General features: G+C 39.4%; 1 protein-coding gene across 3 annotated transcripts in view; it reads left to right on the forward strand.

The window, feature by feature from the left end:
• Window positions 1-13,001, forward strand: part of VPS41 (VPS41 subunit of HOPS complex) — a 107,306-nt gene that overhangs the window by 76,167 nt on the left and 18,138 nt on the right. For all 3 annotated transcript variants that reach the window (XM_055707508.1, XM_055707507.1, XM_005446220.4), the window contains exons 14-22: window positions 919-975; window positions 3,142-3,203; window positions 3,997-4,078; window positions 8,264-8,356; window positions 8,856-8,983; window positions 9,891-10,035; window positions 11,279-11,320; window positions 11,450-11,500; window positions 12,769-12,906. In XM_055707508.1, the coding sequence (XP_055563483.1) occupies window positions 919-975; window positions 3,142-3,203; window positions 3,997-4,078; window positions 8,264-8,356; window positions 8,856-8,983; window positions 9,891-10,035; window positions 11,279-11,320; window positions 11,450-11,500; window positions 12,769-12,906 (798 nt within the window). The remainder of the gene's footprint in view (window positions 1-918; window positions 976-3,141; window positions 3,204-3,996; window positions 4,079-8,263; window positions 8,357-8,855; window positions 8,984-9,890; window positions 10,036-11,278; window positions 11,321-11,449; window positions 11,501-12,768; window positions 12,907-13,001) is intronic.

Here is a 13,001-nt window from a genome sequence, read left to right on the forward strand (position 1 = left end):
CTTGTGTGTTTAAACATGTGTATCTAAACACCTAAAATAATAATAATAAATTCTTGCAGACAATATGAACATGCACCCAGTGTTCTGGATTCTGATGTCCTGAAGTTAATGATTTAGAACACTTGTTATGATGCATAAAGTAACTTGCAAATTCTTATTTATGTGTTGTTTGTTAGATGCCCATTGTAAGGGGGGAAAAAAAAGTGGGAAGTTACCAGCACACAGTCCTTTTGTTAATGCAATCATGGTATTTCTCATGCAGATTTGTTTAAATCCTTGTGGATGCTTTTGCATCTGAATAGCAAACTCATATGATGAGTGCAGTTTTGCAGTTTATGTAAATCACAGCATTTGGTCCCTGAAGACTCCAGTAATTTGCAAGTGACAGCTGTGTGTGTGCCTTTATGAAAGCCATTCAAGGTAGTAGCTTGTGTGTTATGATGTATGTTCAAGGTTTCATTTTGTTTATAGAAGTGCCAGCTTTGTTTCTGTACATTTGAAAGAAGTAGTAGTAGGGCAAATGACACTTAAAATAGAAATCAGTCTGACTGGAGAAGACTTTGGGTCTTCCCCCACCCCTTTTCCTGATGATTTTTTTCACAGATTTTGGTAGTGAAGGATTCTCATTTGAAAATGATCCAATGCAATTCTATTGTCTGTTTCACTGTAATCTTGCGATTTGATCCTAATATAGTAAAGTGGAGTGAACCCAGATGGAAACAAAAGTAGTTTTCTCTTTGGTTGACTGCTTTTGTTTGAGTATGAATTCAAAGCTGTTCATCCAACCATGGCATTAAAAATTCTAGTGCTTCAAACACCCTGCTCTGAAAAATAGTTGATTTATGCAGTTCTAGAGCTTTCTGTATTGAAAGTTTGTGTATTTGGCTAGTATCTGTGTTTTCTACTTTTTGTATATAGGAAGCTTTGATGGCAGCTGAAATCAGTCAGAAAACCATAAAAAAGCATAAGATTCTGGTAAGTCTCAAATCTTCTATTCAAAACAAAATAATCTAATTTCTTTTAGAATGCTGTGAGATGCCATAAATAGATTCCCTGTTCTGTGTCGCACCAGACCATAGCTGTTAGGCATACTCCAACTAGCATTCGATTTCTTAGTTTCAGCTGCAGAACAGAAATGTTAGTACATGAAACACGAAAGGATTTGGATTTTATGAAGATGCTATTCACATTAAAAAGAAAATAATTCCACTTCTCTGAATGCTGGTGGGCTTTTTGTTTGCTTTAACTTTTATCTTAAACTTGCTTTTGTTTCAAGTAACACACAGTATTGTATTAGAGATTGGGTGGGGGGTGACACATTTCTCTTTGTTTCACCTTGTACGTGTGAGAGGGTTTTGGCTGGAGTTTTAAAGGTGCAATGGGAAGACCTTTATAAATGCTATTGAAATTCAGTTGCAGTTTCACATCTAGCTTTCATGTTGCTTGGCAGTACTTGTTATTTTACATAGTGAAGCTCCTTATCTCCTTTGTAGTTATTTCCCATGTCTATTGTCTCTTCATAAAGCAATGAAGGATATCTATGTTTAAGACAAAAGAGGGGCATAATGTAATAGTCATAAAAGCATCGCTAGTTTTAACATGCATTTTTTTATTTTGTTTAAATTGACCTTGGCGTGAGCGCATTGATGTTTCATTAATACTGCTGCTTCTTTAAATGGAAGTTTGTGTTTAAGTGCAGAGCGTTAGAAGATGTGTTTATTTTGTAGCCAGTTTACTGCTATAATACACACATTATATGTCAGTATGTCATAAACATGCTTTTCTTCTTGGGTAGTCCAGAAGTTGAATCAAGACCTAATGCCATGCCATCACCTATTACAGAGTTTGTATGATTTAGCTGCTCTGTGACCCTTGCAAAAGTTATAAAGAATTCTTAAAAGAGGTCCTGGCAATATGTTAGGAGGGAAGTAAAAAACCAAAAAAAACCCAAAACACAAAAACCCCATTTCTCTTGGTTTGCAGAAATTTGCTCTGCTATGATGAAATTCAGTGTGTGTATATACAAGCAGAGTTGTAGAGTGTTTGATCTGTAATGCAAAACCCATAGGCTGTGTTGAACGAAAAAATGCTGACATCAAACCCTAAGCAAAGGATTATCAGTTCAGGGATTTAAAACAACTCATGGTCTCACTGGCCAGCAGTGATCAGACCAATGATAGCACACTCGCATCACCTGACAAGTCTGGTGGTCTTGGGGATTTTTTTAGGTGGCAGTAATGATGGCTGCCCCCCTGCACCTCTAGAGCAGAATGCAAAGGTCCTAAACAACCGCAGATCTACAGCTCCCTTTGTTATACTGTCTGCTCTGATCACTGGGGAACTGGCCTACTGGAGAAAGAGGCTGCTGGAAATCTTCATTCCTGAGAATGGTGAAGTTGAAAATACAGACTATTCCAGTGGAATGGAATTTTAAAATCAGGTGTACATGCATGATTTTTCTTTCCCCTGGGAACAATGTGCTTTTAGTGATGTGATTCTTAAGTTACGCAGTGGGTACACTGGGCTGTGTTGACCATGACACCAGTGTTGAAATTATAGTAGAGGCCATGGCTGTTTTGCCAAAATTTTACAATATTAAATGCCTAACAGAAAAATTTTACAGCTGACCTGTGTGATGAACTCTGGAGAAGGGGATTTTATTTTGTAATAATATGTAATAATCTTGCTAAATTCTCGGTAATTCCTTTATTGTATAGAGCAGCGCTAGGATTTATGTTCCCAGCCAGTGTTTTTCCCCCCTGCAAACTTTGTGTTGACAAAGAAAGTGTTTCATATAATGGCTGGTGGTTTTCTTTTAGAAATGACTAATGCAAGCACTAAATGGATGCACTATGGATTTTGAACAATCCTTAATATGTAGAGGTGGTACGGTCATCTCAGCGTCAGTGAGGTCATGCGAACTGTTTAAAAGAGCATCTTAATTTGAATTTGTGAGCAGTCTATGCGTTTATTTTGTGTTGACTGATCTGTGGGCCCTACATCTAAAGGAGGACTCAGGGTATACCCTTAGGGCCTGCTGCTTGACTTAACAGCAGTGCATACAGCTGGAATGATAGTTATTGTGGCAGTCTAGTAGCTGACTTCCAAACTTCTATAACTAATGATTTTTATTCCCTTTAGGACATTGGCTTAGCCTATATAAATCACCTAGTGGAGAAAGGAGAGTATGACCTGGCTGCTCGGTAACTTATTAAAGATTTTTATTTGCTGGCTAAAATGTGTGTGTGTGTGTGTGTGTAGGACAAAGCAAAAGCAAATTATTCATTCTGAAGTATTTTGTGTTGTTGATTTTACATGTTCTGGAGTTTCTGAGGTTTCAAAACATACAAATGTATTACTGTGCCCTATATTTTCTTGCCTGTAGTGACCCAAAAGTTACTGTAAACTTTCTAAACTTTGACTAGAATTAGACATACATATTTGTGAGTGTCAGCCTTGATTTTTCAGTCACACTAGATTTTCAAAACTGAGGTTTGTTTTGGATGTTGATAATCTAATTTTATTAGTATGTCGTTCCATGTAGGACCATCAGAAAATGATTTGTGGTTACATGGCAGTTAACATAAATGTCAAATAAGGGTATCTGAAGTAAGGATCAGAAATTACCTAAGATTTGTGTTTTCATGTATGTGTAAGCTTAAGCGTATCTTAAGTACTCAATTTTTCTCAGCTGAGATTTAAAAACTTCACTCATGAAGCTAATATGGCTGTAATCCATAAGGGTGAATGCATATTAAGCAGTGAAGTCCTCTTGGATGCAGTAAAATTGTAAGATCTGAAAGGAGTAGTTCGTGGCGTGCTCTGCTTAAAGCAATGGTTGCCCAAATAAGTCACCTTTGAAACTGTCTTGATATGGAGCAGAAAGAAGAAAGGAATCCTTGCAGTAATGCAAGGATACATTTGTACTATTTACAAATACATTTGTATTATTCTGTGTACCTACTTTTGTTTTCTCCTCTTTCATCTTCCTTCCAGAAAATGCCAGAAAATTCTTGGCAAAAACACAGAACTCTGGGAATTTGAAGTTTACAAGTTTAAAGAAATAGGTCAGCTTAAGGTAAGTTAATTTCAGTCTCTGCACTCAAGTAATTGGCATGCCGTATTTCCTGCATGTTTTGACCAAGTAGCTAAAGGAACACATTTGATGTCTCCAGTGTGGTAGCATGATACAACACTGCCCTTGAAATTCCTGCCCCGGATCTCTAGTTGCACAGTTGCCTTTCAGATCAATGTGTATATGTTAGCATGCCTCAAAACAGGAGGTATAGCACATCCAGGTACTCAGCTACCTATCTTTACCTTGTTGACAGTCTGCAATGAAAAGACCCACATCCAAGGCCTTTACTTGCAAAGGTGCTCGTAGTTAAATACATCTTTCCCATTTGCTTTTCACTCCCTTCCAGTATGACCTGAAAAATTGTACCATAACTCTTGAAGGTAAGTAGACTCCATGGCTGCCAGCCTTTCCTGAAAATCCACATGCCTTGCAACAAAGCCACAGGTTTAACCATCAAAGAACAGTTAAATTGCAAAGCAACACGTAAAACCTATGCTGTGTGCTAGAAAGGGTGGCAAGAAAGAGGAGCATTCTGCCCTGTCTTGTGTTTTCCCTGGTTGCAAGCCAGCTACCGTAACAGGACACATTTAATGTGAGATTCTCAGTTAATAAATTGCCTGGGACATAAGGCTATAGTACTGTCGCTGCCAAACCAGTAGAAAACATTATGCACACTCCCTTTGGTAACACGTGTACGTTTATTTCTGAATTTTATGTCTTCCTATTCAAACTCAATGAGCCAAAAAGGACATATTATTAAGATCTCACAGCATGCAGTCCCTTGCTGGTTTTGAGCTGTTTAATTCTGTTCAAAGAGCGAAAGTGTTTCAGCATTACAGTTTTCAGAAATGTCTGGCTTTTGTTTTAGAGCCATTCCAGTGCAAGAACAGCTTTGCCTTTTGTATGAGTGCTTAGTGGTTCGGTGCACTCTTTGCCACCTTGGAAGATGAAATCTCATGTTTCTGCTTCTTTATTTCAATGCTATAAAGGACCTGAGTGCAAGTACAGGTGAAATTTTGATACACTGCTTCTTAGTACTTTTGGGCTTATTTTGGTTTTTAGATGCAAGTGTCTGGAGTGGATGTTTTTTTCTTGTCTCTACTTATGTCATCCAGCAGACTGTAAAATATAAAAATATTTGCAGGTTTACTGCAAAACATCTCTGCTAAATTACTGCCTTTCTAAACAGTTTGTTGTTTTCAGCCCTTTGGAAGTGGACTTAGAAAAACATAAGATGCAGTCCATTACATGATTCAGATTCAAGCTGCAGTTCTGGAAGATGCCTTTCTTATTTTATGATTTCAACCATATGTAACTTTTCCCAAGTTCCTAAAGATACCTGAGTCTTATAAAGGATGAACTAAGTTAAACCAGATCTAAATGAAGTGGTTCTTGTAATGCTGGGGGTCACTTGCATGCAATTTGGAGTTTTTACCTGTTTTTCGACCAGCAGGTATTAAATGGTGGTGTAACTGGGCTGTAATGGCTTTAGGCCCTGTTGAGGAGACTTTATTTGAGAACTGGAGACAAAATCTGTTTCGAAAGGGAATTTTCTTAGAGAATTTGTGTTGCATGTAAGTGATTGCCTGAAACCTGGTGTTTCCAATCTAAGGTGATCTGCCGATAACTGAAGTGGCAGTAAAACTAAAGGCTTAAACTTACCTTCCTGCAGAGGGACTAATTAGGATACCCCAATATCAAAGCCTGTGGGGTGTCTTGTTTGTTTGTGGATTTGGAGGGTTTTTTGAGTGTTCTGTACTAAAAGGTCCTGTTTGGCTACCAGAGACTGCATTGTGGTATCTTGCTGTCTCTCATGTCTACAGTGAATGTCCTCTAGCAAACTTTGTTATGGCAGTTTCAAGATTTTAGAGCCTTGCAATGATCTGCTCCTCTCCTTCAGCAGTGGTGGCTTGATGGAGTACATGCTTGTGCTCAAATCACTTCAGTGTAAAATCCAATGTCTCAGCTCAGACAGCTTAGGAGGGTGGATCTGAAGGAAGGTGCCAGATTCTGCAAGCGATGGCCATTGTGGCGTCAGGGATGTGCTCCATTCTGTTGACCCTGCTGTGACAGCAGTGACTTTCAGCATGAGTGCAGGATGAGCCGCAGAAAGACTTTGACCAAAACATTGGCTAGAGGACACATGACAGACTTCACTTGACTGTGGTGCGCACAGCATAGAGCAGTGTTATCCAGACAGCTTCTTTCATCTCTTAGGTATCCGCTGAAGGATTAATAATTGTGGTTTGCACTTACTGGTGAGATATTTTAGGCTATCTCATGTTAACTTTTATATAGGATTTCTTGTTCTCCGTCTTCATACCTATTGTTCAAAAGTTTGAAAGCAGGTCTTAAGAAGAAACAAAGAAAATATTTCTGTATATAGTATCCTTTTTGTTTAAAGTCTCTTTCACCACATAATTCAGGAATTGATGCAAAGGCATGCTGATTATGGAGCTTCTTTGTCTGACCTCGCTTCTTAACTACTGCTTAAAAATACAGTTGGAAGAGTTTGTAACCTCCAGCATGGGTCTGAGTTCACCTTTGTGCCTAGGCTTAAAAATAACTCGGGCGCTTCTCCGCCTTTGCTGACCATGGGGGCCAAACTGCAGGAGCGGCTTGTGCTTTTCCTTCAGAGCAGTGGGACCTGGGGCAGGAGAGATTCCTTCCCAAGGCAGCCTGGCCCCTACGCAGCGAGGCAGCTGCACTGCGCCACAGCTCGCTGCGCGGCCGAACCGCAGCCAAGAGCTGCGGCAAAGCCGGTCGGACCAAGCTGTTCATTTAGGAGGTGGCAGGAAGGTGGAAAGTGGGAATGAAAACAGCTATTAGAGAATGTCCTCTGCCTTGGAGTCTCTAGCTGATGATCAGCTTGCTTTCTTTATGGTTGGAGGAGGTTTTTTTATGAGGGGGTCAGGAATATGATTCCCCAGGGCAGCTGGCAAGACCATACCCTGAGTTAGTCATTAAATTCTGTGACAGACGGTGGGAGCTGATGTTGGCAGCACGCTACATTTCAAAGACTGGCCAAGCTCAAACAGTGTGGGTAGAGAATAGGTCTCCTGTGAGCAATGAACTTTAAATTTTTGCAAAGTCATTAACAATGCTTTTTTTTATTTGTCTTTTATTTTACCTCCTTTTTCACCTACGGATGGAAGACTAATGCAATATGTAACTTAGGCAATTTTTTGGATTTAAATTCAAGGAGAATTTTTTTGTGAATAGTCATTGCTGTCTGTAAAAACAAACAAAACAAAACAAAAAAACAAACAGAAAAATGTAGCAAGATGTCATTTCTGCTTTGTCCGAGCAACTTGAGTAGCAAAATGCTACTGCACCACGTGCCATTAGTGGGCAGCAGGCAACATCTCTGGGTGCTTGGAGGAATTTCATCACTGTTGGGCCTTCAGCTATAAACCCCAAAGTCCCCACACAGCTGGTAGCAGTAGGGCTTATTTTGGCAGGCGGTAATAACCTTGGGCTCTAGTTGAATGGAATAATAGTACTAATAAGATGCTGTGCTGAAATTCCAGGGTATGAGCTGATTCGTTCTGGCAGGTTCTCGTCTCCTGCCTTCCAGAACATGGTTCCTTAACACCTCCTATACAGCAACAGATCACACGTCTTCACCCTTTCTGTGCAGAGATGTATTCTCAAATTAATTTTCATTTGGGTGTGTAAAAATAGTAGCAAAACAGAACTCTTCATAAAATGTAGCGACCTCACAGTAAGTCATTAATCAAAAGTACACGTTTTTCAGCAAATGAATGTTTATGCCTTTTTACAAGACATAGACCAAGACTGGACAAAATGGGTTTTGAAAACTTTCTTCTTTTGAGGGGTCTTTCATGGTTTTTTTTTTTCTAAATGACTAGCAGTACATATGCAGACACCCCTAAGTGCAATGGCTAATTCTTCCATTCTAACCAGTATCTTGGCACCTATCTTTCTAATGAGAATTCTTACAGGTAAGTAATGCAATTCCAATCTGTGTAGTCCTTCAGTAGCTGACTTCAGGATACTGCTTCCAAATACGAATATACAACTCTTTCAGCGTTTACCCAGAGCCATGTTTTACACATAATTTTAGGGTTTTTTGTTTCACAACAAATACTTTTTTCTGTCATCGATGTGCCAGGATGTTACGTGTCATTCCCTTCTGACACTTTATTCTTTTTCTTCCTGTAGGCGATTAGTCGTTACTTGCCCAGGCGGGATCCAGTTTTGAAACCTCTGATCTATGAAATGGTCCTGCATGAATTTTTGGAGAGTGACTATGAGGTACTGCGGCGAGATGTGTCCATGTATAATAGGTATCGCCAACCAGACACCCTTAGCAATGTAGAATTCCAACAGCAAATTCTGTGTTGTATTCAAACAGATTATCAATGGACAGTTCCACAATAATAAAAAGATGTAAAAGATGAATTTGGGGTTTGGTTTTAGGAGAATAGGTAGAAAGTTCTTCAGAGCACGCAAATACTGTGAGATTGATTATTTATTATAAATACTGTTATTTTTAGTTTAATGTAGCATAAGTGGTTGAGGTGCTGCACAAAGCCTACAGTACCCAAAAGAGACTGAGCTTCATAAATCTTAATAACATTGGCCTGAGAAGGAAAATCTGTGTTCTTCACTATGCACGTCTCCGGGCACGTAAAACTGGCTTAGAGGTGAAGCACAGCAGGTATCATCTCAGAGGTTTAGCTGAAGCTTTGATGTTTTGAAATGTTCCTTAGGCAGTTCTTTCTGTTTCTGTTAAAATCTCTTATACTTTTAGGGGTTTGCAACCCTGATAAAAGAGTGGCCTGGAGATCTCTACAACAACACAATCATAGTTCAAGCTGTAGTGGATCACCTGAAGAAAGATCCACAGAACAGGACTTTGCTACGAACGCTTGCAGAATTGTGAGTACAATTTTAAACTCCTATTACAAAAAGTAAGCTTGAAATAGTGTACTGTAGTTTATAAATGTTTGCCTAACTCTCTTAACAGAAATACCTGCTTTGCTGTAATCTGGGGAGTATTGGCTTTCTCTCCTCTCCCCTCTGCTGATTGCACAGCTTAGCAATTCTTTTCCCTCTATAATAAAGTGTACACGGAGTATGAAAGGCAAAGAGTTTAGTACGAGATTGGATTTGCTGCTACTCTTTCCAAAGCAAATAGCTAGCAGTCCTCTTTATGCTGTCAGGGGGAGCCTCTTTTGTGAAGTGCACATTTCAGAATTACCCACAGGAAAATAAGATGGTGCTGTTTTCCCCGCTATTTCAGAAGTATTATATTGAGGTTTACTGCGTGGCTGGAAAATGTGCCAGAACTGATCAGGTTCTAGGCTGCTTCGTACAGACATAAAGCTCTTCGGTGTTCTCAGCCTGATTCCCATGTTAAGTTCTTTTCATACTACTTCTTTGAAGAAAGCAGAGCTACTGTCTATTGCTATGTTACAGTCTGTCCCAAAGTTTTAAGAGGACAAAGTTTTTTAGTTCTGAAGAGAGTTCCAATTAGTTTCCAGTAATAGAAAAGGTAGGTGTTTTGTGTAGCTTCTGCTGTGGTTTGAAAACAGGAAAACGAAAATGCAGAGAACCACAGGTCAGAACACAAATGTGGTGGCTGATATAAACAGAAATTAATGTTGCCGAGTGTCTGATTTCCCTTCAACAAAAATGAATCACAGCAACCGTTTCAAAATTTATCAGATCAAATAGCATTCTAGCAAGATTTGCATCCTGGAGTTCATTTACATTTTCCCTCGTAGGTGATTTTTCTACACTTGGTTATTTAAGATCCACGTGTATTGTAACATTATTTTGTCAGGTATACTTATGACCAGCGCTATGGCAGAGCCCTTGAAATTTACTTAACTCTGAGGCACAAAGACGTCTTCCAGTTGATCCACAAGCACAATCTTTTCAGTTCTATCAGAGACAAAATCGTTCTGCTCATGGATTTTGATTCAGAGGTATGGTGATCTTAATGATTTTATATTCACTTTGCACTAGAGATATTTTAACAGATTAAAAATAGATGAGCTAAGGATAGTGTTCAGGCAGAGAGCGTGTTTGCTGTGTCTGAATACATTCTGAGGTAAGGAAGATTATGTTTGCCTGGACTGCAAAATACTTGACCTGAGGATGATCTTTTTCATTTGTATTTCCATTTGAGTATCACTCACAGTAAGAACAGTCCAAGATCATTGTTGTGATTCTCAAGTAGACTTTCACCATGATATTGCTTCTGCATTTCTAAAGAACTAATGCTCTTAATAAGCCAAAGAAAGGAGGCAGTGAATTTGTTGAGGTGTATATTAAACGTTCTTTCACTGCAGTCAATTAATTTGCTTCTGAAAGTTTGCAAGAAGAACCAAAATTCCCAAAATCAAGAAGCTCGCATTTTGTGCTGAATTCTATCTTCTTTCTTCCCAGCTGGCTATAGAAATCTCAGCAAACATGCTTTGGTGTGATCCCTGGGAGGACACCAAGTAGATCTGCTGTTTTTTCAGTGCAGTAATTGTTTAAGCACTGGAGCTAAAATAGGAGCCAGGAGTACCAAAGTGATCATCTTTGGTATGCCTATTCTAAACTACATAGGAGAAAAAAAAAAAAGAAAAAAAAAAAAAGGAGTAGAATTCTTTTTTATTAAATAGAGTAAATCATACCAGGAATCTATGGATTTGTATTTTTTGTATGTGAAGCAAAGTTTGCTCTTGTAAGAGGAAGCTGAACCAGCATTCTGGTGGCCCTTTGGCTTACATGGTCTTGGCTGCTTGTGTTACGGTATTGGTGTGCACGTAGTTTGGAGGAATCCAGTTGTAAGGCAAGTTGAATAATGTGTTTCTTACACAGTCATCACCCTGCAGTTCCTTTTGCAATGGGACACATAATATTTCTACATCATTTGGCAGTGGCCTTCTGTGACCCATGATTCAATAGGCATACTTCACCTGCAATGTAAGTGTACAGTATTGATTGTTATTAGCGTGGAAACTTAGGAGAGGTATTCTAGAAGAATACATGGTGTGTTCTCCTGTAATGCTGTGCTGTCGGGGAATGCTGGTGTTATGCAAACTGCTCTCTCTGTGTTGCTGAAAAAAGTAGGTCTGCAATAATCTATCAGATACCCATGCATGAACAAGCATAATACTGTATAGAGTATGAGAAAATGTTGTACCTGTTTCTTCACTGGATTCTCTTTCTTTACTTTAGAAAGCAGTAGACATGCTTTTGGATAACGAAGATAAAATTTCTGTGAGTATAGCAAGTTCATGGCATGGCAGTCCAATGCTTGCTTGTATTACCTGTCCTTCTTTCACTCCTGTAAATGGGATGTTCATCACAGATTTGCTAATCTATTGGGTTTTATTTGTCTTCTTTCAGATTGACAGAGTCGTTGAAGAATTGGAAAACAGGCCTGAGCTACAGCATGTGGTAATTATTTCTATACTCTTGTTAGTTTCAAGTTGAGCTGAACTCTTTGCTGGTTCAAAGATGTAAAAATGCATCTCTTACAGATGTGTTTAAGTGCACGTGACACTGAAATGTCATAAATCGTCAAAGCCGGTTTGCTAATCCATTTTTTAACATGGCCATAGCGTTTTTAAGGTAGTAAAAGAATTTTAAGTGTGTACCTGTAAGAACTTGATAACACACTGCTTACTTGTTAATATACCATGAGGTACTCCTTATGGCGTTGCAAACACTTGTCTGGTCAGTTACTTCTTGCTTGTATCCCTCCTCTTTACCTAGACAAAAATGGGGTTGGGTAGTGGGTGCAACACTGAAGCACGTCGTGCTGATCCACAGAGACAGTGAACCACTTGTCTTTCTAGAGCTGTAACGTCCATATGCTGCAGGATTGTTCTTGTATGTGCAGAATTACAGTATCACTGTAAGGCTGTGGCTCCACATTGCTATTCCAAAAGCACCTCTTCAGTTTGAACGTGCTGTCAGTGGAATACGTAACGTGTAACCACTTCCTCGGACTGTATTATGTAGGGAAGTTTAACTTGCTGCTGTGTACAGGTGGGGCTCACTGCATCGATCTGGTGGAGAGCAGGTTTATGTGTTAGACACCTGATTATGGGAAGCAGCTCTATGGAGTACACAGCCTGCAGCCCACGAGATTTGCAGAGACACAAGGTTTGCAGAGATGACTGACTGGCTGTCAGTTTGTGGAAGGCATGCACCGGTTTCCAAGTGTGAAGCCTACTTCCCTTTGAATAACAGTCGCCCTCATAATTATTCTCCAGACTTTTCTGTGCTCATCTAGGGAGGAAGGAGCTTTGCCACAGTATCTATATTTTGAAGTGCTTCAGTTAAAACATTTCATGTGGTAAAAATTTGATCTATAGTTATCTATAATGGTCAAGCATATCTAGATAACCAACATGTTTCATTTGACGTATTTCCCCAAAGTTTTACATAAAATTCAAACTCCAGTAGTTTTCTTGAAGGTTGAAGGGCATTCATTTGAGTGTTGTGGACAGCCTGTTCTACAGAGCTGTTCTTGGAGATTGCTGATGTGAGGGTACTTCAGAAAAACACAAAGTTCAGCTTTTGTATCAGGATTTAATTTCTGTGCCTTTTAGTATGTGTTAGCACATTCCTGAGGAAGTTAGGCAGGGCTTTTTATTAGTAGGGAACAAATATTATTGTGTAAGTCGGTTTGAGTTCTAATTCTCTTTTTTGATTCCTAGTATTTGCACAAGCTTTTCAAAAGAGACCACCATAAAGGCCAACGATATCACGAGAAACAGATCAGCCTTTATGCTGAGTATGATCGTCCAAACTTACTACCATTTCTCAGAGACAGCACTCACTGTCCGCTAGAGAAGGTAAGCTGGCAGAGCCTCAGCGCAGGTCTGCGGCGTTTGTGCCGGGAGTGTGAGTTCGTAACTGCGCTCGGTACTGCCCTCTACTGCCCAGAGCT

This window comes from Falco cherrug, chromosome 4 (assembly GCF_023634085.1).
Source record: "Falco cherrug isolate bFalChe1 chromosome 4, bFalChe1.pri, whole genome shotgun sequence".
NCBI lineage: Eukaryota > Metazoa > Chordata > Aves > Falconiformes > Falconidae > Falco > Falco cherrug.